Raw genomic sequence first — 27,599 nt, 5'->3', positions numbered from 1 at the left:
TTCACTGTATCACAATTCCAGTGGGTCAGAATTTTACATACACTAAGTTGACTGTGCCTTTAAACAGCTTGGAAAATTCCAGAAAATGTTGTCATGGTTTTAGAAGCTTCCGATAGGCTAATTGACATAATTTGAGTCAATTGGAGGTGTACCTGTGGATGTACACTGCTCAAAAAAATAAAGGGAACACTAAAAGAACACATCCTAGATCTGAATGAATGAAATAATCTTATTAAATACTTTTTTCTTTACATAGTTGAATGTGCTGACAACAAAATCACACAAAAATTATCAATGGAAATCTAATTTATCAACCCATGGAGGTCTGGATTTGGAGTCACCCTCAAAATTAAAGTGGAAAACCACACTACAGGTTGATCCAACATTGATGTAATGTCCTTAAAACAAGTCAAAATTAGGCTCAGTAGTGTGTGTGGCCTCCACGTGCCTGTATGACCTCCCTACAACGCCTGGGCATGCTCCTGATGAGGTGGCGGATGGTCTCCTGAGGGATCTCCTCCCAGACCTGGACTAAAGCATCCGCCAACTCCTGGACAGTCTGTGGTGCAACATGTCCCAGATGTGCTCAATTGGATTCAGGTCTGGGGAACGGGCGGGCCAGTCCATAGCATCAATGCCTTCCTCTTGCAGGAACTGCTGACACACTCCAGCCACATGAGGTCTAGCATTGTCTTGCATTAGGAGGAACCCAGGGCAAACCGCACCAGCATATGGTCTCACAAGGGGTCTGAGGATCTAATCTCGGTCCCTAATGGCAGTCAGGCTACCTTTGGCGAGCACATGGAGGGCTGTGCGGCCCGCCAAAGAAATGCCACCCCACACCATGACTGACCCACCGCCAAACCGGTCATGCTGGAGGATGTTGCAGGCAGCAGAACGTTCTCCACAGCGTCTCCAGACTCTGTCACGTCTGTCACATGGGCTCAGTGTGAACCTGCTTTCATCTGTGAAGAGCACAGGGCGCCAGTGGCGAATTTGCCAATCTTGGTGTTCTCTGGCAAATGCCAAACGTCCTGCACGGTGTTGGGCTGTAAGCACAACCCCCACCTGTGGACGCCGGGCCCTCATACCACCCTCATGGAGTCTGTTTCTGACCGTTTGAGCAGACACATGCACATTTGTGGCCTGCTGGAAGTCATTTTGCAGGGCTCTGGCAGTGTTCCTCCTGCTCCTCCTTACACAAAGGCGGAGGTAGCAGTCCTGCTGCTGGGTTGTTGCCCTCCTACGGCCTCCTCCACGTCTCCTGATGTACTGGCCTGTCCCCTGGTAGCGCCTCCATGCTGACAGACACAGCAAACCTTCTTGCCACAGCTCGCATTGATGTGCCATCCTGGATGAGCTGCACTACCTGAGCCACTTGTGTGGGTTGTAGACTCCGTCTCATGCTACCACTAGAGTGAAAGCACCGCCAGCATTCAAAAGTGACCAAAACATCAGCCAGGAAGCATAGGAACTGAGAAGTGGTCTGTGGTCACCACCTGCAAAACCAGTCCTTTATTGGGGGTGTCTTGCTAATTGCCTATAATTTCCACCTGTTGTCTATTCCATTTGCACAACAGCATGTGAAATGTATTGTCAATCAGTGTTGCTTCCTAAGTGGACAGTTTGATTTCACAGAAGTGTGATTGACTTGGAGTTACATTGTGTTGTTTAAGTGTTCCCTTTATTTTTTTGAGCAGTGTATTTCAAGGCCTACCTTCAAACTCAGTGCCTCTTTGCTTGACATCATGGGAAAATCAAAAGAAATCAGCCAAGACCTCAGAAAAAAATGGTAGACCTCCACAAGTCTGGTTCATCCTTGGGATCAATTTCCAAATGCCTTAAGGTACCATGTTCATCTGTACAAACAATAGTACGCAAGTATAAACACCATGGGACCACGCAGCCGTCATACCGCTAAGGAAGCAGACGCGTTCTGTCTCCTAGAGATGAACGTACTTTGGTGCGAAAAGTGCAAATCAATCCCAGAACAACTGCAAAGGACCTTGTGAAGATGCTGGAGGAAACAGGTACAAAAGTATCTATATCCACAGTAAAAGAGTCCTATATCGACATAACCTGAAAGGCCGCTCAGCAAGGAAGAAGCCACTGCTCCAAAACCGCCATAAAAAAGCCAGACTACGGTTTGCAACTGCACATGGGGACAAAGATCATACTTTTTGGAGAAATGTCCTCTGGTCTGATGAAACAAAAATAGAACTGTTTGGCCATAATGACCATCGTTATGTTTGGAGGAAAAACGGTGTGGCTTGCAAGCTGAAGAACACCATCCCAACCGTGAAGCACAGGGGTGGCAGCATCATGCTGTGGGGGTGCTTTGCTGCAGGAAGGACTGGTGCACTTCACAAAATAGATGGCATCATGAGGAAGGAAAATTATGTGGATATATTGAAGCAACATCTCAAGACATCAGTCAGGAAGTTAAAGCTTGGTCGCAAATGGGTCTTCCAAATGGACAATGACCCCAAGCATACTTCCAAAATGGCTTAAGGACAACAACGTCAAGGTATTGGAGTGGCCATCACAAAGCCCTGACCTCAATCCTATAGAAAATGTGTGGGCAGAACTGAAAAGCGTGTGCGAGCAAGGAGGCCTACAAACCTGACTCAGTTACACCAGGTCTGTCAGGAGGAATGGGCCAAAATTCACCCAACTTATTGTGGGAAGCTTGTGGAAGGCTACCCGAAAAGTTTGACCCAAGTTAAACAATTTAAAGGCAATGCTACCAAATACTAATTGAGTGTATGTAAACGTCTGACCCACTGGGAATGTGATGAAAGAAATTAAAGCTGAAATAAATCATTCTCTACTATTATTCTGACATTTCACATTCTTAAAATAAAGTGGTGATCCTAACTGACCTAAAACAGGGAATTTTTACTAGGATTAAATGTCAGGAATTGTGAAAAACTGAGTTTAAATATATTTGGCTAAGGTGTATGTAAACTTCCGACTTCAACTGTATATACTAAACCTTCCCCTTGACTGAAATTTTAAAAAGCATGACCTTCCCCCATTTTCCTCCAGGTACCAATTCTGTAAATTTCGATCATCCATCCCTTAGCAAAATTCTTTCTTGAGAAATTGCTCTTTGCTAAGAAGCTATTTTTGTTTCTTGTTGATCATTTTAATTGAAAACAATCACAGTAAGGTACTTATTTGTTACACAGAAATGATTTGATATTGAGATAACTGCTTCATTGGACCTTCAATATTTTTTTTTTTTTTACTAGGCCTATATCTTGTATGAAAACATCCATTATTATAATATTGCATCAGATATTGCATAGGTCTGTCTGGATTATAGAGGTCCTTTCCAGATAGAAATTAGGTAGCTCACCATATTTTCCAGGTGCAGGATCCCCTCCCATTCCAGTGCCAAGCCCACCTGAAACATAATTTAATAATTTATTTATGGGCCGGTTTCCTGAACACAGATTAAGCCTAGTCCTGGATTAAAACCTATAAAAAAACTAGCACCACTGGTTTAACAGATTGACCCATTGCCCCCTTACAGTCAGAAGAGAACTGGCCACCTCTTGGAGCCTGGATCCTCTCTAGGTTTCTTCCTAGGTTCTAGCCTTCTATGGAGGCTGGAACCTATGCATTGCTTGCTCTTTGGGGTTTAAGGCTGGGTATCTTTAAACCAATTTGTAACAACTGATGTAAAAAGGGCTTTATAAAAAATACATTTGATTGATAAACTTACCGTATTTGCCAGATGATTTGGGGTCAGCACCCAATCCAAGAGTCTGAGATCCATAGGGTAGACCACCATTTTCTGTTTATGTAAGCAGTGCAATGAATATATTAGAAAATAATAGTGATATAATTCAGACATATAGATTCTCAGTGGTATAGAGAAATGTATGGCACTCACCGTATTTACCAACTGACTTGCCAACATCAGGTCCAGGTGCGTTGGGGCTTCCACCGTTTCCTGAGCGTGATTGAGACAAACTTCAGAGAGAACAAAATGGAAATCCATAGAATATAGACATACTGGCACATACAGTACATGCATACATGCATAAATACATACAGTAGATAGAGAAAACACATACACTGAGTATACCAAACATTAGGAACACCTTCCGAATATTGAGTTGCACCCCCTTTTGCCCTCAGAACAGCCTCAAGTTCGTCGGGGCATGGACTCTATAAGGTGTCGAAAGCGCTCCACAGGGATACTTGTCCATGTTAACTCCAATGCTTCCCACAGTTGTGTCAAGGTGGCTGGATGTCCTTTGGAAGGTGGCTGGATGTCCTTTGGGTGGTAGACCATTCTTGATACACACGGGAAACTGTTGAGCGTGAAAAACCCAGTAGTGTTGCAGTTCTTGACACAAACCGGTGCACCTGGCACCTACTACCATACCCCGTTCAAAGGCACTTTAATATTTTGTCTTGCCCATTCACCCTCTGAATGGCACACATACACAATCCATGTCTCAATTGTCTCAAGGCTTAGAAATCCTTCATTAACCTGTCTCCTCCCCTTCATCTACACTGATTGAAGTGGATTTAACAAGTGACATAAATACGGGATCATAGCTTTCACCTGGTTTCACCTGGTCAGTATATGTCATGGAAAGAGCAGGTGTTCTTAATGTTTTGTATACTCAGTGTATAGATGCAGAATATAGCATAGTCGCAGTGCATTTTCTTGTACGTGAAGCAAATATCTGTAAGAAACACAATAAAGGAAATATCTAATCTAATAAATCAACATACATACTGGCACATACACTAAATGCATATGTGCATGATTACATAAATACATTGCGATAAATACATACGTACCAGTAATCAACAGACATGCATACAACACATGCATTTACAATGTTAACATAAAAAGGTACACTGACATATACAGGTATCTGCCAAAACAAAGGAAACACCAACACAAAGTGTCTTTATAGGGAGTTGGGCCACCACGAGCCAGAACAGCTTCAATGCGCCTTGGTATAGATTCTACCATTCTACCAAGAGAAATTCCATAATTTGGTGTTTTATTGATGGAAAACGATGTCTCAGGCGCCGCTCTAGAATCTCCCATAAGTGTTCAATTGGGTTGGGATCTGGTGACTGAGATGGCCATGGCGTATGGTTTACATAATTTCCATGCTCATCAAACCATTCAGTGACCACTTGTGCCCCTGTGGATGGGGGCATTGTCATCCTATGGGGGTAAAGCCATGGTAGCCAAAATAATTGAAAAAAGAATGTCCTGCCCAGCATTTATATACATGACCCTATGAATGATGGGATGTTAATTTCTTAATTAACTCTGGAACCACACCTGTGTGGAAGGACTTGCTTTCAATATACTTTGGATCTCTCATTTACTCCACAATATCTGGCCCTGTGCCCTCCCTAAATCATGGCATTGAACATTTCAGCAGACTTTTAGTCCTCCATAACTGGCTACGTGACTATTGCAGATCTGTGGGTGTAACATTTACTGACGATTTCGATACCTTCTGGAACCAAAGCCCGTTTTATGAGGAGGATGGGATCCACCCAAATCATTAGGATATCTGGATCCTTTGACAGCATTATAAGGATGCGTTGAGACAATTACTTATCAATGACCCAAGCCCAGCTCAGTTCATCCCTACCATTGTGTCTCTGAGTTGTCATAATGCTTCAGCAAATGTACATTATCCCATGGGCGTTGGTAGACACAATGTAAGTAACCTAATTTATGTCCCTCTAACTGCCCTGAATGACTCTGCTGATCCTACAGCTATTGTATGCAGTACTCATGTGCCTATGAACAAGAGTTATACTGTTAGCACTGAGGCAGTGTGACCTAGTAGGAAGTCCACTGCGTGCAGCTCACCCTGTACTAACATAAATAACATGAGCATGTCTACTTCTGCTAAGCTTCCCAGTAAAACAATGAAAACAATCAAGCATCCCAGAAAAAATAGCCCACGTTAAAATATTTAGCTTAAGAAACAAGGTTCATGATGATACAGTGGTAGCAATACATGGTTATAACAGCTACAGAAAATACAGAAATGCCAATGGTGGAGGTGTTGCTGTTTATATTCAGAACCACATTCCTGTAAAGCTTAGTGAGGATCTCATGTTAAATACTGTTGAAGTAATATGGCTACATGTTCATCTGCCTAACCTAAAGCCCATTCTTGTGGGAAGCTGCTATAGACCACCAAGTGCTAACAGTCAGTAACTGGATAACATGTGTGAAATGCTTGATAATGTATGGGATATCAACAGAAGGGTATATTTTCTGGCTGATTTAAATATTTACTGGCTTCCAGCAAGCTACCCACTCAAGAAAAAGCTTCAAACAAACTGGATGGACATCAGAAATAGATGAGAGAGGTTGAGGGTAGAGGAAGGACAGGACTAAAAACAAACAAAATATAACTATTGTGTCCGTAAAATATATACAGTATATATAAGCTGGAAGAAGAAGCCTAAGTGTTGTTGTTCATTAGTTTACTCCAATTAGGGGAGAGGTGTTGGGGTTAGTGAAAAATAATAAATATACATTATATATACACACAGTGCCTTCGGAAAGTATTCAGACCCCTTGACTTTTTCCACTTTGTTACAATACAGCCTTATTCTAAAATTGATTAAATAAAACATTTTCTTCAGCAATCTACACACAATATCCCATAATGACTAAGCGAAAAATATTTTTTTGCAAATGTATAAAGAATTAAAAACAGAAATACAGTTGAAGTCGGAAGTTTACATACACCTTAGCCAAATACATTTAAACTCAGTTTTTCATAATTCCTGACATTTCATCCTAGTAAAATGTCCCTGTCTTAGGTCAGTTAGGATCACCACTTTATTTTAAGAATGTGAAATGTCAGAATAATAGTAGAGAGAATTATTTATTTAAGCTTTTATTTATTTATTTCATCACATTCCCAGTGGGTCAGAAGTTTACATACACTCAATTAGTATTTGATAGCATTGCCTTTAAATTGTTTAACTTGGGTCAAACGTTTCAGGTAGCCTTTTACAAGCTTCCCACAATAAGTTGGGTGAATTTTGGCCCATTCCTCCTGACAGAGCTGGTGTAACTGAGTCAGGTTTGTAGGCCTCCTTGCTCGCACACGCTTTTTCAGTTCTGCCCACAAATGTTCTATAGGATTGAGGTCAGGCCTTTGTGATAGCCACTCCAATGCCTTGACTTTGTTGTCCTTAAGCCATTTTGCCACAACTTTGGAAGTATGCTTGGGATCATTGTCCATTTGGAAGACCCATTTGCGACCAAGCTTTAACTTCCTGACTGATGTCTTGAGATGTTGCTTCAATATATCCACATCATTTTCCTTCCTCATGACGCCATCTATTTCGTGAAGTGCACCAGTCCCTCCTGCAGCAAAGCACCCCCACAGCATGATGCTGCCACCCCCGTGATTCACGGTTGGGATGGTGTTCTTCGGCTTGCAAGCGACACCCTTTTTCCTCCAAACATAACGATGGTCATTATGGCCAAACAGTTCTATTTTTGTTTCATCAGACCAGAGGACATTCTCCAAAAAGTCTGGCTTTTTTTATGGCGGTTTTGGAGCAGCGGCTTCTTCCTTGCTGAGCGGCCTTTCAGGTTGTCGATATAGGACTCGTTTTACTATGGATATAGATACTTTTGTACCGGTTTCCTCCAGCATCTTCACAAGGTCCTTTGCTGTTGTCCTGGGATTGATTTGCACTTTTCGCACCAAAGTACGTTCATCTCTAGGAGACAGAACACATCTCCTTCCTGAGCGGTATGACGGCTGCGTGGTCCCATGGTGTTTTTACTTGCGTACTATTGTTTGTACAGATGAATGTGGTACCTTCAGGCATTTGGAAATTGCTCCCAAGGATGAACCAGACTTGTGGAGGTCTACAATTTTCTTTCTGAGGTCTTGGCTGATTTATTTTGATTTTCCCATGATATCAAGCAAAGAGGCACTGAGTTTGAAGGTAGGCCTTGAAATACACCCACAAGACCACCTCCAATTGACTCAAATTATGTCAGTTAGCCTATCAGAAGCTTCTAAAGCCATGACATAATTTCATGGAATTTTCCAAGCTGTTTAAAGGCACAGTCAACTTAGTGTATGTAAACTTCTGAACCATTGGAATTGTGATACAGTGAATTATAAGTGAAATAATCTGTCTGTAAACAATTGTTGGAAAAATTGCTTGTGTCATGCACACAGTAGATGTCCTAACCGACTTGCCAAAACTATAGTTTGTTAACAAGAAATTTGTGGAGTGGTTGAAAAACAAGTTTTAATGACTCCAACCTAAGTGCATGTAAACTTCCGACTTCAACTGAATATTTAAAAAAAATTTAGTCCAGGGTAGGGTCATGTACCACCTGTGGTAAATTCAATTGATTGGACATGATTTGGAAAGGCACACACCTGTCTATATAAGGTCCCACAAAAACCAAGCCATGAGGTCGAAGGAATTGTTTGTAGAGCTCCAAGACAAGATTGTGTCAAGGCACAGAACTGGGGAAGGGTACCAAAAGTATGCAGCATTGAAGGTCCCCAAGAACACAGTGGCCTCCATCATTCTTAAATGGAAGATGTTTGGAACCACCAAGACTCTTCCTAGAGCTGGCCGCCCGACCAAACTGAGAAATCGGGGGAGAAGGTCCTTGCTCAGGGAGGTGACCAAGAACCCGATGGTCACTCTGACAGAGCTCTAGAGTTCCTCTGTGGAGATGGTAGAACCTTCCAGAAGGACAACCATCTCTGCAGCACTCCACCTATCAGGCTTTTATGGTAGAGTGGCCAGACGGAAGCCACTCCTCAGTAAAAGCCACGACAGCCCGCTTGGAGTTTGCCAAAAGGCATCTAAAGACTCTCATACCATGAGAAACAAGATTCTCTGGTCTGATGAAACGAAGATTGAACTCTTTGGCCTGAATGCCAAGGACAACCATCTCTGCAGCACTTCACCTATCAGGCTTTTATGGTAGAGTGGCCAGATGGAAGCCACTCCTCAGTAAAAGCCACGACAGCCCGCTTGGAGTTTGCCAAAAGGCATCTAAAGACTCTCATACCATGAGAAACAAGATTCTCTGGTCTGATGAAACGAAGATTGAACTCTTTGGCCTGAATGCCAAGTGTCACGTCTGGAGGGAACCTGGCACCATCCCTACGTTGAAGCATGGTGGTGGCAGCATTATGCTGTGGGGATGTTTTTGAGCGGCAGGGACTGGGACACTAGTCAGGGAAAGATGAACGTAGCAAAGTACAGAGAGATCCTTGATGAAAACCTGCTCCCGAGCGCTCAGGACCTCAGACTGGGGCATAAGTTCACCTTCCAACAGGACAACGACCCTAAGCACACAGCCAAGACAACACAGGAGTGGCTTCGGGACAAGTCTCTGAATGTCCTTGAGTGGCCCAGTCAGAGCCCGGACTTGAACTCGAACAAACATCTCTGGAGAGACCTGAAAATAGCTGTAAAGCGACACTCCCCATACAACCTGACAGAGCTTGTGAGAATCTGCAGAGAAGAATGGGAGAAACTCCCCAAATACAGGTGTGCCAAGCTTGTAGCGTTGATGAGGAATTGAAAATGTTTTATGGTTGAGAGGGATGAGGCAAAAGGAATGGCAAATAAGTCTGGCTGCACAACCGATTGGCAAATTGAGAAATTATGTGACTAAACTGAATAAAGAGAAGAAGAAACTATACTATGAAACAAAGATAAATCATACAAAGAATGATAGTAAAAAGCTTTGGAGCACCTTAAATGAATTTCCTTGCAGAAAGGCAAACTCAGCTCCATCATGCATTGAATCAGATTGCTCATTCATCACAAAACGTACTGATATTGCCAATTAGTTTAATTATTTTTTAATTGGCAAGATTAGCAAACTTAGGCATGACATGCCAGCAACAAACGCTGACACTACACTTCCAAGTATAACTGATCAAATTATGAAAGACAAGCATTGTAATTTTGAATTCCGTGAAGTGAGTGTGGAAGAGGTGATATTTTTTTGTTGTTGTCTATCAACAATGACAAACCACCGAGGTCTGCCAACTTGGATGGAAAATTACTGAGGATAATAGCAGACTACATTGCCACTCCTATTTGCCATATCTTCAATCTAAGCCTACTAGAAAGTGTGTGCCCTCAGGCCTGGAGGGAAGCAAAGTAATTTCACTACCCAAGAATAGTAAAGCCTCCTTTACTGGCTCAAATAGCCAACCAATCAGCCTGTTACCAACCCTTAGTAAACTTTTGGAAAAAATTGTGTTTGACCAGATACAATGCTATTTTACTGTAAACAAATTGACAACAGAATTTCAGCACACTTACAGTGAGGGAAAAAAGTATTTGATCCCCTGCTGATTTTGTACGTTTGCCCACTGACAAAGACATGATCAGTCTATAATTTTAATGGTAGGGTTATTTGAACAGTGAGAGACAGAATAACAACAAAAAAATCCAGAAAAACGCATGTCAAAAATGTTATAAATTGATTTGCATTTTAATGAGGGAAATAAGTATTTGACCCCTCTGCAAAACATGACTTAGTACTTGGTGGCAAAACACTTGTTGGCAATAACAGAGGTCAGAAGTTTCTTGTAGTTGGCCACCAGGTTTGCACACATCTCAGGAGGGATTTTGTCCCACTCCTCTTTGCAGATCTTCTCCAAGTCATTAAGGTTTCGAGCCTGACATTTGGCAACTCAAACCTTCAGCTCCCGCCACAGATTTTCTATGGGATTAAGGTCTGGAGACTGGCTAGGCCACTCCAGGACCTTAATGTGCTTCTTCTTGAGCCACTCCTTTGTTGCCTTGGCTGTGTGTTTTGGGTCATTGTCATGCTGCAATACCCATCCACGACGCATTTCCAATGCCCTGGCTGAGGGAAGGAGGTTCTCACCCAAGATTTGACGGTACATGGCCCCGTCCATCGTCCCTTTGATGCGGTGAAGTTGTCCTGTCCCCTTAGCAGAAAAACACCCCCAAAGCATCATGTTTCCACCTCCATGTTTGACGGTGGGGATGGTGTTCTTGGGGTCATAGGCAGCATTCCTCCTCCTCCAAACACGGCGAGTTGAGTTGATGCCAAAGAGCTCCATTTTGGTCTCATCTGACCACAACACTTTCACCCAGTTCTCCTCTGAACCATTCAGATGTTCATTGGCAAACTTCAGACGGGCCTGTATATGTGCTTTCTTGAGCAGGGGGACCTTGTGGGCGCTGCAGGATTTCAGTCCTTCACGGCGTAGTGTGTTACCAATTGTTTTCTTGGTGACTATGGTCCCAGCTGCCTTGAGATCATTGACAAGATCCTCCCGTGTAGTTCTGGGCTGATTCCTCACCGTTCTCATGATAATAATATAATAATATGCCATTTAGCAGACGCTTTTATCCAAAGCGACTTACAGTCATGCGTGCATACATTTTTGTGTATGGGTGGTCCCGGGGATCGAACCCACTACCTTGGCGTTACAAGCGCCGTGCTCTACCAGCTGAGCTACAGAGGATCATTGCAACTCCACGAGGTGAGATCTTGCATGGAGCCCCAGGCCGAGGGAGATTGACAGGTCTTTTGTGTTTCTTCCATTTGCGAATAATCGCACCAACTGTTGTCACCTTCTCACCAAGCTGCTTGGCGATGGCCTTGTAGCCCATTCCAGCTTTGTGTAGGTCTACAATCTTGTCCCTGACATCCTTGGAGAGCTCTTTGGTCTTGGCCATGGTGGAGAGTTTGGAATCTGATTGATTGATTGCTTCTGTGGACAGGTGTCTTTTATACAGGTAACAAACTGAGATTAGGAGCACTCCCTTTAAGAGTGTGCTCCTAATCTTAGCTCGTTACCTGTATAAAAGACACCTAGGAGCCAGAAATCTTTCTGATTGAGAGGGGGTCAAATACTTATTTCCCTCATTAAAATGCAAATAAATTTATAACATTTTTGACATGCGTTTATCCAGATTTTTTGTTGTTGTTATTCTGTCTCTCACTGTTCAAATAAACCTACCATTTAAAATGATAGACTGATCATTTCTTTGTCAGTGGGCAAACGTACAAAATCAGCATGGGATCAAATACTTTTTTCCCTCACTGTATAGGGAAGGACATTCAACATGCACGGCACTTACACAAAGGACTGATGATTGGCTGAGAGAAATTGATGATAAAAAAATTGTGGGAGCGGTTTTGTTAGACTTCAGTGCGACTTTTTACATTATTGATCATAGCTGCTGATGGAAAAACATATGTGTTATGGCTTTACACCCCCTGCTATATTGTGGATAAAGAGTTACCTGTCTAACAGAACACAGAAGGTGTTCTTTATTATTGAACGGGTGGGTCTAATCCTGAATGTTGATTGGTTAAAACCGCATTCCAGACGGTTTCTATTCCACAAGTTACCGCCAGCTAAATCTATGACCTTAAAATGCCTATTTACTCTGTTCCATTTTACTGCGCAATCCACTGTCTCAGCCCAGGCAAGCAATTTATAAACTTGATCTTCACTATAAAAAGCATCTAGACATTATCTCACATTTCTTTTAGACTAGCATTTCGTTTTCAACAGCGGAGATTTGTATAAACCTTGCGGTCTGTCTCTCCGACATTTGCAACATTGTTTCAATATTCAAATTCGATCTCCATCTCTCCCATAGTAATGAACGTGTCGGGAGTCAGGACGAGACACAGGCAGGCAGTGTTTCTCAACCAGTCAAAATCATGAATCAGCTGGCATAATTTTTATTTATATATACACAAAGGAATGTCAATTGAAAAAAGGTAAAAACGAAACGAAGTGCAGCTAGTTTGTAGTCTTTCCAGCTTCAGTTTGAAGTGATTGTGTTAGCTGTTTGTTGGCTAGTCAGTGTCCTGACGAGTGAGCACATTTTCTATGCCAGGCGAAATCGCGCCTCATTAGCTCATTGTTATGGATGTATCCAAATAAATGTCTCTAGAAAACAGCTTAAACAAATGCAAATGCAGCTACTTTCCTGTTATTCTGGCTGCACTTTTTGACGTGACTGTAAGTTAGCCGTAGTTGGCTAGCTAGCAAGCAAGGGATAAGAACGTTGCGAGCCAGTATGATTTAGAACGTCCATAGATATAGAACAAAAATACTGAACGACTGGGTCGCATCTCTAGCAACTGAACCGATAGAACACAAATGATTAGCCCGCTTGGGTAGCAACCCTAGATTTGTGTCGGGACTATATCTTGTGGAAGGATGAAATAGTATGAATAAATTAATCGAAATAACGTTTTTAATGAAAATATGTCAGTCATTATTTGAATATGTTGGTAACCCGTTGTATAAAAGTGATAATACCCTTAAAGCCGGTGTTTTGAGGATATATTGCCATGATTTGCTGGCCCCTTGACGAACAACACCCGTGCCAATATATCCTCCAAACACTGGCTTCTCGGGCATTATCACTTAAATGGAAGGCTCTCCAACATAATCCAGGTATAATCAGGAATTCCCCAGGCAGCTGTCTAGGCCCCTTACTTTTTTCAATCTTTACTAATGACATGCCACTGGTTTTGAGTAAAGCCAGTGTGTATGTATGCGAATAATTCAACACTATACACGTCAGCTACTACAGCGAGTGAAATCACTGCAACAATTAACAAAGAGCTGCAGTTAGTTTCAGAATGGGTGGCAAGGAATAAGTTAGTCCTAAATATTTCAAAAACTAAAAGCATTGTATTTGGGACAAATCATTCACTAAACCCTAAACCTCAACTAAATCTGGTAATAAATAATGTGAAAATTGAGCAAGTTGAGGTGACTAAACTGCTTGGAGTAACCCTAGATTGTAAACTGTCATGGTCAAAATGTGTTGATACAACAGTAGCTAAGATGGGGAGAAGTCTGTCCATAATAAAGCGCTGCTCTGCCTTTTTAACAACACTATCAATAAGGCAGGTCCTACAGGCCCTAGTTTTGTCGCACCTGGACTACTGTTCATTCGTGTGGTCAGGTGCCACAAAGAGGGACCTCAGAAAATTACAATTGGCTCAGAACAGGGAAGCACGGCTGGGCCTTAAATGTACACGGAGAGCTAACATTAATAATATGCATGTAAATCTCTCATGGCTCAAAGTGGAGGAGAGATTGACTTGATCACTACTTGTTTTTGTAAGAAGTGTTGACATGCTGAATGCACTGAGGTGTCTGTTTAAACTACTAGCACACAGCTCGGACACCCATGCATACCCCACAAGACATGCCACCAAAGGACTCTTCACAATCCTCAAGTCAAGAACAGACTATGGGAGGCGCACAGTACTACATAGAGCCATGGCTACATGGAACTCTATTCCACATCAGGTAAATGATGCAAGCCGTAGAATCAGATTTAAAAAACAGATATAAATACACCTTATGGAACAGTGGGGACTGTGAAGGGACACAACCACACATACACATAAGACACGCACACATGAATTTTGTATTGTAGATACATGTATGTGATAGTAGAGTAGTGGCCTGAGGGAACACACTTAATGTGTTGTGAAAAGTGTTATGAAATGTAATGTCATGTAATATTTAAAATAGTATATAACTGCCTTAATGTTGATGGACCCCAGGAAAAGTAGCTGCTGCCTTGGAAGCAGCTAATGGGGATCCTTAATAAATACAAACGCTCAAGTGTTTCCATTATTTTGGCAGTTACCCGTAGATGCAGCAGGCATACATATACCGTACACATACCATACTTGCCTGCACCATCAGTCCCCAACCCGAGGGGTTGACCACCAAATGACAACCCCCCAATGCCTGAGTCAGAGCAAGATAACGTATTAGGGCAAGAAGCGAGAGAGGGAGTGGGCATAAAAGCAAGGGATGGCTAGTAGACTGTTGTAAACTACTGTTCATTGTGAGTCACTCTGCTGTGATGTTAATGTGAAGCCAAAGACACATTTCCACATCATGTGGACAATTACGAATTTGATCATTTCTAAAGCTTGATGAGAAAAAGGTCCACAAAGCGAGGCAGCATCAGTTATACACTCATCTTCTCGTTTCTCGTTTTTTCCTGTAGATCTGTGTATCGCTGGAGAATTACAACCCTGAGCCCCACCACAAGTAAGGAACTCACCGTATTTGGTCTGAGATTTTGACTCTGGGCCCATTCCGAGGGGCTGACCACCGTATGGCCCACCCAATCCTGTGACCGACAGAGCAAAAGGGGGCGAACTCAATTTCAATTTACACATACATATCATATTATCTAGAAAAGGTACATTTCCTGAAGAAAATGTGTCTGTGTACAACCAACTCACCACCATACATTCCACCTGATTTCCCATCAGGACCTAGGCCTGCGGATTGAGGTTCAAACTGACTTGTTCCTGTCAAGAGGAGAGACGCATTTCAGCTACTGTTTACACGAGTGTACACACACACCACACAGTATATGCGATAAGCAACGTGTGTAGGTATGGGTGTAATCTTACCATCCAGTCCAGCAGGAATGATTGGTGCTCCGCCATAAGGTCCGGAACCACCTGTAAGAAAGAAAATGAGGGGAATGCAGGCAATTCTGATTTTGTTTTTAAAGTATTCTTCTGATCCATTCAGTGTTGTCATGCACCAATTTGTTCTTAAAATTTGAGGGGGCCCTTCTCACCGTATTTGCCACCATTTGCAGGCTCTCCAAGTCCAGCACCAACCCAACCTGCATTAGGATGGATGGATTCATTCATTGGCATGGATTGATTGCTTGACATGGTGGGAGGCTAGGACCGATGTTGTATTTGTCTATGATGTATAGTAGCCAACATACCTGATTTTCCCTCCATACCAGCAGGCACACCTTGATAGAAAGATGAAACGTTTTACATTCACTGTTATTTTGAAGTGAAAACAAGGGCACTCACTCTTGGACTCAATTTACTGGTTTTTAGTCAAATCAAAAATGTTCTACTGTTAAAAATAAATAATGAATTGTCAAATCCAGTACTATAATCAACCCTCATTTTTCTGTGAATATTTTACATTTTAGCAGACGCTCTTATCCAGAGCGACTTACAGTTAGTGAGTGCATACATTTTTCATACTAAATATCTAAAGGATCACAGGTCATTACACATTATAGTTCAATCCAGCACATACAGTGCCTTCGGAAAGTATTCAGACCCCTTGACTTTTTCCACATTTTGTTAGGTTACAGCCTTATTCTAAAATTCTTGAAATTGTTTTTTTCCCCTCATCAATCTACACACAATAGCCCATAATGACAAAGCAAAAACAGATTATACATTTTTGCTAATTTATTTCAAATACAAAACTGAAATATCACATTTACATAAGTATTCAGACCCTTTACTCAGTACATTGTTGCGATTACAGCCTCGAGTCTTCTTGGGTATGATGCTATAAGCTTGGCACACCTGTATTTAGGGAGTACAAAACCAAGGCAGTGCTGCCATACCTTGTCCATAGACTACTTCAAGGGTAAGGAAATCAACAAGTAAATTTGTCATTTGTGTGAACTATCCCTTTAAGAGCACTGGGGTAAGCAAAGCGGACGTGGTATACCCCTCCCACCGTAAATTGGGTGCCATTTCCTGTGCATACGTTTAGGGCTAGGCATTCAAACTGACAGAGGTGGAAAGTAATACAGACAGTACAGCAACTTTTTTTTACTAAAATAGCCTTCACCTCTTCCTTTTTTATCAGATCTGTAAATGTTGTATCCATCCAAAGTTACATCGGAGTCTGGTACTGTTTTAGCCATGTCTTGTTATAATAACAATGTCCTGGTTTGCCTGAAAAGGTCCAGATGCTAAGTCAGTCAATTTTAGAAACCAGGCTTCTCACATTTAGGTGTAGCGGTCTTAGCCAGTGTGTCGTGATTTAAAATCACCAAGTGTATCTAAAACAGGCAAATCCCCATCAGCATAGACCACTGGACTAACTTGAATTGGTACAGATACAAGATTGTTCAAAATCACACCATTTGGTCTATCCAACTGAGCACAAGACGTCTTTTCAACATCTTGTGCTCCGTGGGATGCCTTTAATGAGGTAGCATTTATGTAGCTACAGATTGTACGCCAGATAATGTGATATAAGCTAAGATTTTTGGTGTCCATAACTAGGCATTACAGGAAAGCCTCATACAAACCGGCACCATCGATTTTTCAACTAACCTCTTCTTGGCGATACTTTCCTAGTTCTCGACTGTGTGAAAAAAGTAGCTTGGTTCTACAAAAATCATAGAAAATTCTGAAATATATTAAATCTATGTCTTGTATCGGGTGAGATATGCCTCTTGCATGTGTGTATATCTTTGTTTGGTCACATTGTGTGACGTGCCATCATCTACTTCTATACGTGGCCCGTGTCGCATTGAAACGATTAGTTCAAGGGGTCTGAATACTTTCCGAATGCACAGTATGGTAAGACATTTTTTTTGTTACCGTATGAGGGCAAGACTGGTGTCCCTTCAATATCCAAATAGGCAGTAGCCTGCAACGTTAAACTTACCAATTGCAGGTGCACCGTAGCCATTTCCATAACTAGCTCCAGGGTAGACACCTTGTCCATTACCGTTACCATAACCTACAATAGCAAAAAAAAAAAAGTTGGGAGAAACTCCCCAAATACAGGTGTGCCAAGCTTGAAGCGTCATTCCCAAGAAGACTCGAGGCTGTAATCGCTGCCAAAGGTGCAATTACAGTAGAATTGTACAGTGAGGAAAAAAAGTATTTGATCCCCTGCTGATTTTGTACGTTTGCCCACTGACAAAGAAATGATCAGTCTATAATTTTAATGGTAGGTTTATTTGAACAGTGAGAGACAGAATAACAACAAAAAAATCCAGAAAAACGCATGTCAAAAATGTTATAAATTGATTTGCATTTTAATGAGGGAAATAAGTATTTGACCCCTCTGCAAAACATGACTTAGTACTTGGTGGCAAAACCCTTGATGGCAATCACAGAGGTCAGACGTTTCTTGTAGTTAGCCACCAGGTTTACACACATCTCAGGAGGGATTTTGTCCCACTCCTCTTTGCAGATCTTCTCCAAGTCATTAAGGTTTCGAGGCTGACGTTCAGCAACTTGAGCCTTCAGCTCCCTCCACAGATTTTCTATGGGATTAAGGTCTGGAGACTGGCTAGGCCACTCCAGGACCTTAATGTGCTTCTTCTTGAGCCACTCCTTTGTTGCCTTGGCCGTGTGTTTTGGGTCATTGTCATGCTGGAATACCCATCCACGACCCATTTTCAATGCCCTGGCTGAGGGAAGGAGGTTCTCACCCAAGATTTGACGGTACATGGCCCCGTCCATCGTCCCTTTGATGCGGTGAAGTTGTCCTGTCCCCTTAGCAGAAAAACACCCCCAAAGCATAATGTTTCCACCTCCATGTTTGACGGTGGGGATGGTGTTCTTGGGGTCATAGGCAGCATTCCTCCTCCTCCAAACACGGCGAGTTGAGTTGATGCCAAAGAGCTCGATTTTGGTCTCATCTGACCACAACACTTTCACCCAGTTCTCCTCTGAATCATTCAGATGTTCATTGGCAAACTTCAGACGGGTCTGTATATGTGCTTTCTTGAGCAGGGGGACCTTGCGGGCGCTGCAGGATTTCAGTCCTTCACGGCGTAGTGTGTTACCAACTGTTTTCTTGGTGACTATGGTCCCAGCTGCCTTGAGATCATTGACAAGATCCTCCCGTGTAGTTCTGGGCTGATTCCTCACCGTACTCATGATCATTGCAACTCCACGAGGTGAGATCTTGCATGGAGCCCCAGGCCGAGGGAGATTGACAGGTCTTTTGTGTTTCTTCCAACTGTTGCTGCTTGGCGATGGTCTTGTAACCCATTCCAGCTTTGTGTAGGTCTACAATCTTGTCCCTGACATCCTTGGAGAGCTCTTTGGTCTTGGCCATGGTGGAGAGTTTGGAATCTGATTGATTGATTGCTTCTGTGGACAGGTGTCTTTTATACAGGTAACAAGCTGAGATTAGGAGCACTCCCTTTAAGAGTGTTCTCCTAATCTCAGCTCGTTACCTGTATAAAAGACACCTGGGAGCCAGAAATCTTTCTGATTGAGAGGGGGTCAAATACTTATTTCCCTCATTAAAGTGCAAATCAATTGATAACATTTTTGACATGCGTTTTTCTGGATTTTTTTGTTGTTATTCTGTCTCTCACTGTTCAAATAAACCTACCATTAAAATTATAGACTGATCATTTATTTGTCAGTGGGTAAACGTACAAAATCAGCAGGGGATCAAATACTTTTTTCCCCCTCACTGTATTTGTAAACGTTAACTTGAAAACACATTATAAATACACTGTTTTTGTATAGAATAGACAGGAATTCTAATTCAAATACAATTTTAGTATATTTCTAATTTATAAGAAATATACATAAAATGTACTGAAGGTGTATTCAAAGTATATTTGTTTTGCTCTTTATATAATATACTTTTTAGATCATTTTCAATACATTTAATGTCAATTTTATTTGTATTTTATTAGCATTTAAGTATATCAAATACATTTTAAATTATCTAAATTGGGACACCTTTTTTGTACTTAAGTATATTCTTAGTATATTATATAAAGAGCAAAACAAATATACTTTGAATACACCTTAAGTACATTTTATTTATATTTCTTATTAATTAGAAATATACTAAAATTGTATTTGAATTAGAATTCCTGTCTATTCTTTACAGAAAAAGTGTATTTATAATGTGTTTCAAGTATACTTTTACAAATACACTTCTAATCATTAACCACCTTAGCTATTGTAATTAGCCATGTAAAGGTTACCTTGATTGACCAAGGCATCTTCTCAGCCAATGTTAACATGATATTTATAAAGCAGTTGTGGCTGGAGCAGCAAATTACAAATAACACTTTTGATAACTGTGCACTAGTGGTATTTCACACTTTAGATGTTCATTACGGTGATACATTAATTTCAATAACATGTGTAATGTCAAAACATTTGAATAAGCTAAATATGAGGAACAATATCATATTATAAATCAAAACTTTAGCTGCAGAAAAGGATTCTGGGTAATATGCAAACGTTTTCCACATGCGTTTTTGAAAGTATACTTTAAATATATTTTGTGGACATTTAAGTTAAATATACTTTTTTGAAACTATTTTCTTGAAATATGAAAAAGTATACTTTCAGGAAGCATATACCTCAGTTGTGCATGTTTCCTTATGTGGAATAAACACTTTATTATTGTCAACTTTCTCTGCACTCTTCTGAACAGAAATTCAGAAAGTACTTCAAAACGAATGATTGGCTCTGAAACTAGATTGCCTTGCAAAAGTATTCACACCCCTTGGACTTCTTCACATTTTATTGTTCCAAAGTGGGATTAAAATGGATTTAATTGTATTTTTTTTGTCAACAATCCAAACAAAATACTCTAATGTCAAAGTGGAAGAGTAATATAATATCTTTTTTTTTTAGATTGATAGAAATTAAATAACTAAAATAGTTGTTACAGAAGTATTCAGCTCCCTGAGTCAATACATGCTAGAAACACCTTTGGCAGCGAGGAGTGGGACAACATTCCACAGGCCACAATCAACAGCCTGATCAACTCTATGCGAAGGAGGTGTGTCGCGATGCATGAAGCAAATGGTGGTCACACCAGATACTGACTGGTTTTCTGATCCACACACCTACCTTTTTGTTTTACCTTATCTGTGACCAACAGATGCATATCTTTATTCCCAGTCATGTGAAATCCACAGATTAGGGCCTAATTTGTTTATTTCAGTTGACTGATTTCTTTATATGAACTGTAACTCAGTCAAATCTTTGAAATTGTTGCATGTTGCATTTATATTTTTGTTCAGTATAATTTAGGCTTGCCTAAACAAAGAGTCTGTATACTTATGCAACAACTCTACTTTAGTTATCAAATTTGTATTAATCAGACTTTTTTTTCTTCCACTTTGACAGAGTATTTTGAGTTAATTGTTGACAACAAATGACAATTAAATCAATTTTAATCCCACTTTGTAGCACAATAAAGTGTGAAGAAATACAAGGAGTATGAATACTTTTGCAAGGCACTGTGTACTTGATCACTCACAAGCAGAGTTTCATTAAAAAAAGCAATGCTTCAACTCAATTAATATACTAAATTACAATTAAAGCGTTTGAAAATGAAGTACAGTTTTAATGAGTATGTTTAAGTTTAATGATAGTGAACATATAGTATACTAAAAGACTGAAAAAATAATGAATTTAAAGTACACTTTTAATAAGTGTGTTGAAGTGTAATTATTTTATATTTATAGTATACTTAAGATATACTAGAAAAGTACATCTCATATTTGAAGTATATTATTTGAATGTTTTGTATATTTAAGTATACTTGTAATATATAAAAACTAATTTAAAATAATCGCTTGGGCATGCTCTCTTAGAACATTGTGTGCAAGCTAGGTACTCACCACCATGTTGTTTGGGTTTCCCTACAAAAGGATTTCCACCTGCAAAAAGAAAATCCATTGAGGAATTTATATTAGGACATTTAGTATCCAATTGTGAACATGTTTTCTTCAGTACAAAAATTGAAATGGTTGACACTCAATCATTCTACAGTGAGTATTGGTATTACCTGCTCCATGTCCATATCCATTGCCATAGCCGGCAGCAACAGGATTATAGCCCCCTGCTCCAGCACCATAACCTATGGATCACAAGACAACATTTACTACACACTTTAGAAAAAACACTGCCAGGTGTAGAAAGGCTGCAAGGCTCATAACGTATTTAAAACGAGGCGTTTACCTGGTTTGGGTGCATTAGCACCCCCTCCATTTGGATATACTCCAGCTCCATATCCTATAACAAATCCCCCCAAAATATATCACAAAGTGCTAATCTTTTACTTAATATCTGAAAAAGCAGAACTTAGTTACTGAGTGCAAGAGAAAATGGTGCTTGAACCATGGACAAAAATGTACATTAAATTGAGCAAATCGTAGACGCAAATGGAGATGAATTGTGGCCAATGACACTAGTAAAATGCATTTATTCTGTCAGGGCATACAGATTTACTTGAAATGAAGCCTCTAAAAAGACAATCCGTAAAGGCATTTCCAAAACAGATCCACTGAGTGCATTACACACACAGTCAATAAATGGGTTAGAAACAAATACATTACACACACTTAGAGACATCTTTTAGAAATGAATTAGAACAGAGGGGAAATAGACAATGTTTAAACATGCAAATTAACACCAACAACCAATCAAAAAATATGAAAACTGGTGCCACCATAAAAGAGTAAAAGAAGATAGACAAGAATGTATGATGAAAACTGCAATATAAAAGACAACTCCTGCACACACTATTACCTTTGCATATGTCAACATTTAGGTATATGACCCAAGACCACACACTGAAACGTCAACAATAAATTATTTTAATAATTCATTCAACACTGGGGTTTTTATTTCCAGAACTACATATGACTTCTTGAAAACAGTAGCGATTTACCATTGGGTTTAGCACCATAGCCATTGGGGACACCACCTCCGTTTGGTACACCAGCTCCTGCACCGTAACCTAATGACCATTAACCAAAATCTTAGTGTGTGGAAGACCTCATTAATGGCATGCACAACAATGTATGATGGAAACTGTAAACGTATTATAAAAGACAACTCCCACAAACCATTCAAATCGACAAAACCAACAGCCCAACAAAGAATATGAACCCTATTCCTAATTGCACTGGAAAACCTGATGCCACCATGAAATGACAAACGTTTTGTTTAGGCTTAAAACCACACAAAAGACAACAGAGTAGATTTACCATTGGGGTTGGCTCCACGTCCGTTTGGTGTACCGGCTCCGACACCGTAACCTATTCACCATTAACAGAAATACAAGTGTGTAGAAGATCTCATGGATAGCATGCACAATAATGTAAAAATGTGTTTAAAAAATACACAAAAAACACTTATTATAAAAGACAGCTCCTGCACACACGATTATCTCTGCCAAAGTTTTCTTTTATAATGAATTCAGCATTGGGTATTATATTGCCAGCACCACATGCGGTGCATTCAGAAAGTATTCAGACCCCTTCACCTTTTCCAAATTTTGTTACAGCCTTATTCTAAAATGGATCTACACACAATACCCCCATAATGACAAAGCAAAAACAGGATTTTAGAATTTTTTGCAAATGAAAAATAAATAAACTGAAATATGACATTTACATTAGTATTCAGACCCTTTACTCAGTACTTTGTTAAAGCACCTTTGGCAGCGATTACAGCCTTGAGTCGTCTTGGGTATGACGCTTCAAGCTTGGCACACCTGTATTTGGGGAGTTTATCCCATTCTTCTCTGCAGATCCTCTCATGCTCTGTCAGGTTGGATGGGGAGCATTGCTACACAGCTATTATCAGATCTCTCCAGAGATGTTCGATGGGGTTCAAATCCGGGCTCTGGCTGGGCCACTCAAGGACATTCAGAGACTTGTCCCGAAGCCCCTCCTGCGTTGTCTTGGCTGTATGATTAGGGTCATTGTCCTGTTGGAAGGTAAACCTTCGCCCCAGTCTGAGGTCCTGAGCACTCTGGAGCAGGTTTTCATCAAGGATCTCTCTGTACTTTGCTCCGTTCATCTTTTCCTTGATCCTGACTAGTCTCCCAGTCCCTGCAGTGAAAAACATCCCCACAGCATGATGCTGCCACCACCATGCCAGATTTCCTCCAGACGTGATGCTTGGCATTCAGGCCAAAGAGTTCAATCTTGGTTTCGTCAGACCAGAGAATCTTGTTTCTCATGGTCTGAGAGTCCTTTGGGTGCCTTTTGGAAAACTCCAAGCCAGCTGTCATGTGCCTTTCACTGAGGAGTGGCTTCCGTCTGGCCACTCTACCATAAAGGCCTGATTGGTGGAGTGCTGCAGAGATGGTTGTCCTTCTGGAAGGTTCTTCCATCTCCACAGAGGAACTCTGGATCTCTGTCAGATTGACCATCGGGTTCTTGGTCACCTCCCTGACCAAGGCCCTTGTCCCCCGATTGCTCAGTTTGGCCGGGCGGCCAGGTCTTGGAAAGACCTGGCCGCCCTGCCAAACTGAGTAATCGGGGGACCTTCAATGCTGCAGATATTTTTTCTTAGCCTTCCTCGACACAATCCTGTTTCGGGGCTCTACAGACAATCCCTTCGACCTCATGGCTTGGTTTTTGCTCTGACATGCACTGTCAACTGTGGGACCTTATATAGACAGGTGTGTGCCTTGCCAAATCCAAGTCCAATCAATTTAATTTATCACAGGTGAACTCCAATCAAGTTGTAGAAACATCTCAAGGATGATCAATGGAAACAGGATGCACCTGAGTTCAATTTCGAGTCTCATAGCAAAGAGCCTGAATACTTATTTATTTGTATAAATGTGCAAAATATTCTACAAACCTGTTTTCGCTTTGTCATTATGGAATATTGTGTGTAGATTGATGAGGAAAACAATTTATTTAATCAATTTTAGAATAAGGCTGTAACGTAACAAAATGTTGAAAAAGGGAAGGGGTTTGAATACTTTCCGAAGTCACTGTATGAGAGCGACTGTTATGTTGTAGGCCTACGTGTTAACATTCATCTTTAAGTAATCTACAATAAATAGCTACTATGACTGCTTCGAGTAACCAGTAACAATTTACCATTGGGTTTAGCGCCATAGCCATTGGGGGCACCACCTCTGTTTACACCAGCTCCTGCTCCGTAACCTAATCATCATACACAGAAAGCTGAGTGTGTGAAAGACCTCATTGATGGCATGCACAAGAATGTATGATATTAGCCACCAGTGCAAATTTACCATTGGGTTTAGCACCAAAGCCATCGGGGACACCAGCTCCTGGACCATAACCTTAAATAACATGGTGTGAAGTGAAATCAGGTACGAGTTAACTGTTCTACAAATTTGATACTCCCATTTTGTAACTACTATACATGTAGCATAATATTATTATAATCAAGTTAGGTTTAGCACTATAAATGAACAATTAATCCACGAGCACAGGTCAACCAAGTGGGACACATCGTATGTGCTCAACGTGAACAATCTAGGGAAGAGGGGTCACAAGCAGCATGAGTCAATTAGAGGTCATGCACTCAGAGTGAGACTCATCATTCACTGTACAATAACAAAGACATTCCAACAGTTGTTACCATGCCAGATCAAACAACAATATCCATGCAAAAACATGAACTGCACAAATAGACAAAAACAGAAAACAGCATGCACTAGAAACCATTTAGGTTGAGGTGATCATGGCACATTGTTTAATAAATGCCATTCAGATCACCTGTGAATAACACATAATACTCTTGTTTACCATTACTGGGTAATTTCACCCATTGTCCGTTTGGCACTCCTGATGGTCCACAGTCTAGAATATCCATGTCAGAAAAATGCTATATAAATAGAATGCCTTGTATTCAAGTAAACTAATGAATAAAATGACAAAATCTGTCTTAACTATAACTATAATTATAGCACAATAAATATGCGGGTGCTGGGTAGGCAAACTATCTCTACATGAGTTATACTTGTATTTATCTATGGGTGTATTTATACTGTACATTTTATTTGGTATTACTAGTAACTGATGTTTACCAGGTTTGCCATTGGGGTTCCCAGCACCTTCACCATCTACTAGGGGTCACAGGGGTATCAATAAAACAAGACTGGCAAAGCCAACCTCAAAATACATCCTCTTACTCGCAGACAAACATTAGGCTACACCAGCAGACTATTCACAGATTTATCAAGCCAACTGAACAAGACAAATAACTGCCAGTAATCCAGTAATCATACTTAAAACGTTGATTGAAACTGATCTCAAACTAGGGAAACACAAAGAGATGTCTTGTAACAACCAATGACTACATAGACAGACAGACAGACCACAGGCTTCACACTCAACATCAAACAAATACTTGAACCTACAATCTATATGGTATAATTTAGATTATTCATCATGCCCAATAAAATTGGATGCAGCAAGTTCCAACAGGCCAACACATGAGAAGTGCAATAAAAAAAAAAACACATCATGAAACCTACATTTTCTTAAATTATTTGGCGACAAGCCAACACCACAAGAAAGCATGCAACAAAAACATCAAATTAATATGACAACCAACACACTAAAACAAATAATGTGACAGACTCAAAAAGACTTGACAGGGCCATAAATGATACCATATGAATGCCAGAAACATGTGATGAACTTGTTGACAAGACAAACAGAAGACTTGACATGTACATACACATGCACTACACATTACACAGGTGCGGGACAGGTGTAGACATATGCAGGGACCAGTGAATATGTGACAAACATACACTGTGTTTACATGTTCAAAGACACAAACAATATCAAGTTTTAGTTTACCAGGTGGACTCCCAACTTTAGATTCCAGCACCTCAGGTTCCACTGCTGATTTTTCAGGCACAACTGCAGGCTCACTTTTAATGCTCACTTCTTCCAGTGCCACCACTAGTGCACCTTTAGTCAGGGTTTCTCCAGGGACGATGGGTCCAGTGTTTTTAGCTGCCATCGTTTCAGGTACCAACGCAGGCACTACCTTTGTAACCATTGGTCCACTACTTTTAGGCGCCTGAGGTTCAGGGTCTACGCCCCAATCACCTTTCCCAGGAGGTGTGCCCACCCCACCATTTTTTTTCTCAGGCACCTCACTTCCAGTGACATAACCTAAGGGCCACAAGGTCATCACCATTTACAGTCACTGGTAATTTTAGTTTGAAAATGTAAACAAATATGATGTCAACTTTCATCTGGTTTTTAGTTATTTACCTGAAATTAAACATTCTCGGTGAAGTTACCGCATAAGGCTTTTCTTTTTAGAACATCCAAAATACTCAATAAGCTTCAATGGACAGAAACATTTTGGTGGACACAAAAATATTTTTTCAAAACTATGAAAGATAGTCCCCTAGTGAACCACAAACATTGGGTGAAAAACATTCAATTTTCTCCCACGCTTCACAGGAAAATTACACATTGTAAACACTGAAAACAAACAGGGTGGAAACACAACATGAAATCCACGCCCCTATCTTGAAACTTTGCACAAATTTCTCATTGACATAATTTCAATGCATGATCTATGTGAAAGTCTGACTTGGTTGCATGGATCTCAAGTTAGGATTCAGCCCAAAATTAGTAAATACAGGCACTGTCAAAGCGTTCATAGTCTAAACTAAAGCAAACACCACCAACTAAAGCAGACAATGTTAAACATGGTAATAAAACATGTAAACAGATTTAGACATACATTTTGTTTTGTTACAGCCTGAATTTAAAATATATTACATTGAGATTTGTTGTCACTGGCCTACACCCATAATGTCAAAGTGGGATTATGTTTTTCGAAATGTTTACAAGTTAATGAAAATTGAGAAGCTGAAATGTCTTGAGTCAGTAAGTATTCAACCCCTTTGTTATGGCAAGCCTAAAAAAGTCCAGGAGTAGAAATGTGCTTAACAAGTCACATAATAAGTCGCATGGATTCACTTTGTGTGCTATAATACTGTTTAACA

At 40.7% G+C, this 27,599-nt stretch overlaps 1 protein-coding gene across 30 annotated transcripts in view; it reads right to left on the bottom strand.

The window, feature by feature from the left end:
• cmn (calymmin) overlaps window positions 1–27,599 on the bottom strand; it is a 74,810-nt gene that overhangs the window by 15,567 nt on the left and 31,644 nt on the right. For 19 of the 30 annotated variants that reach the window (XM_041884141.1, XM_041884134.1, XM_041884313.1 and 16 more), the window contains 18 exons: window positions 26,431–26,751; window positions 24,849–24,899; window positions 24,691–24,756; window positions 22,837–22,887; window positions 22,518–22,586; window positions 21,806–21,859; window positions 21,633–21,704; window positions 21,466–21,504; window positions 17,511–17,585; window positions 15,805–15,834; window positions 15,649–15,696; window positions 15,476–15,526; window positions 15,302–15,370; window positions 15,118–15,186; window positions 14,730–14,795; window positions 3,902–3,961; window positions 3,731–3,802; window positions 3,362–3,409 (listed from right to left, as the gene is read on the bottom strand). In XM_041884141.1, coding sequence (XP_041740075.1) covers window positions 3,362–3,409; window positions 3,731–3,802; window positions 3,902–3,961; window positions 14,730–14,795; window positions 15,118–15,186; window positions 15,302–15,370; window positions 15,476–15,526; window positions 15,649–15,696; window positions 15,805–15,834; window positions 17,511–17,585; window positions 21,466–21,504; window positions 21,633–21,704; window positions 21,806–21,859; window positions 22,518–22,586; window positions 22,837–22,887; window positions 24,691–24,756; window positions 24,849–24,899; window positions 26,431–26,751 — 1,311 coding nt within the window. Of the gene's footprint in view, window positions 1–3,361; window positions 3,410–3,730; window positions 3,803–3,901; window positions 3,962–14,729; window positions 14,796–15,117; window positions 15,187–15,301; window positions 15,371–15,475; window positions 15,527–15,648; window positions 15,697–15,804; window positions 15,835–17,510; window positions 17,586–21,465; window positions 21,505–21,632; window positions 21,705–21,805; window positions 21,860–22,517; window positions 22,587–22,836; window positions 22,888–24,690; window positions 24,757–24,848; window positions 24,900–25,368; window positions 25,423–25,649; window positions 25,686–26,430; window positions 26,752–27,599 lie in introns of all 30 variants that reach the window. The other 11 variants (XM_041884292.1, XM_041884330.1, XM_041884322.1 and 8 more) reach the window with 9 other exon arrangements.

The sequence above is a fragment of the Coregonus clupeaformis genome, chromosome 1 (genome assembly GCF_020615455.1).
Source record: "Coregonus clupeaformis isolate EN_2021a chromosome 1, ASM2061545v1, whole genome shotgun sequence".
In the NCBI taxonomy this organism is placed as follows: domain Eukaryota; kingdom Metazoa; phylum Chordata; class Actinopteri; order Salmoniformes; family Salmonidae; genus Coregonus; species Coregonus clupeaformis.
This window is presented reverse-complemented; position numbering and strand designations above follow the sequence as displayed.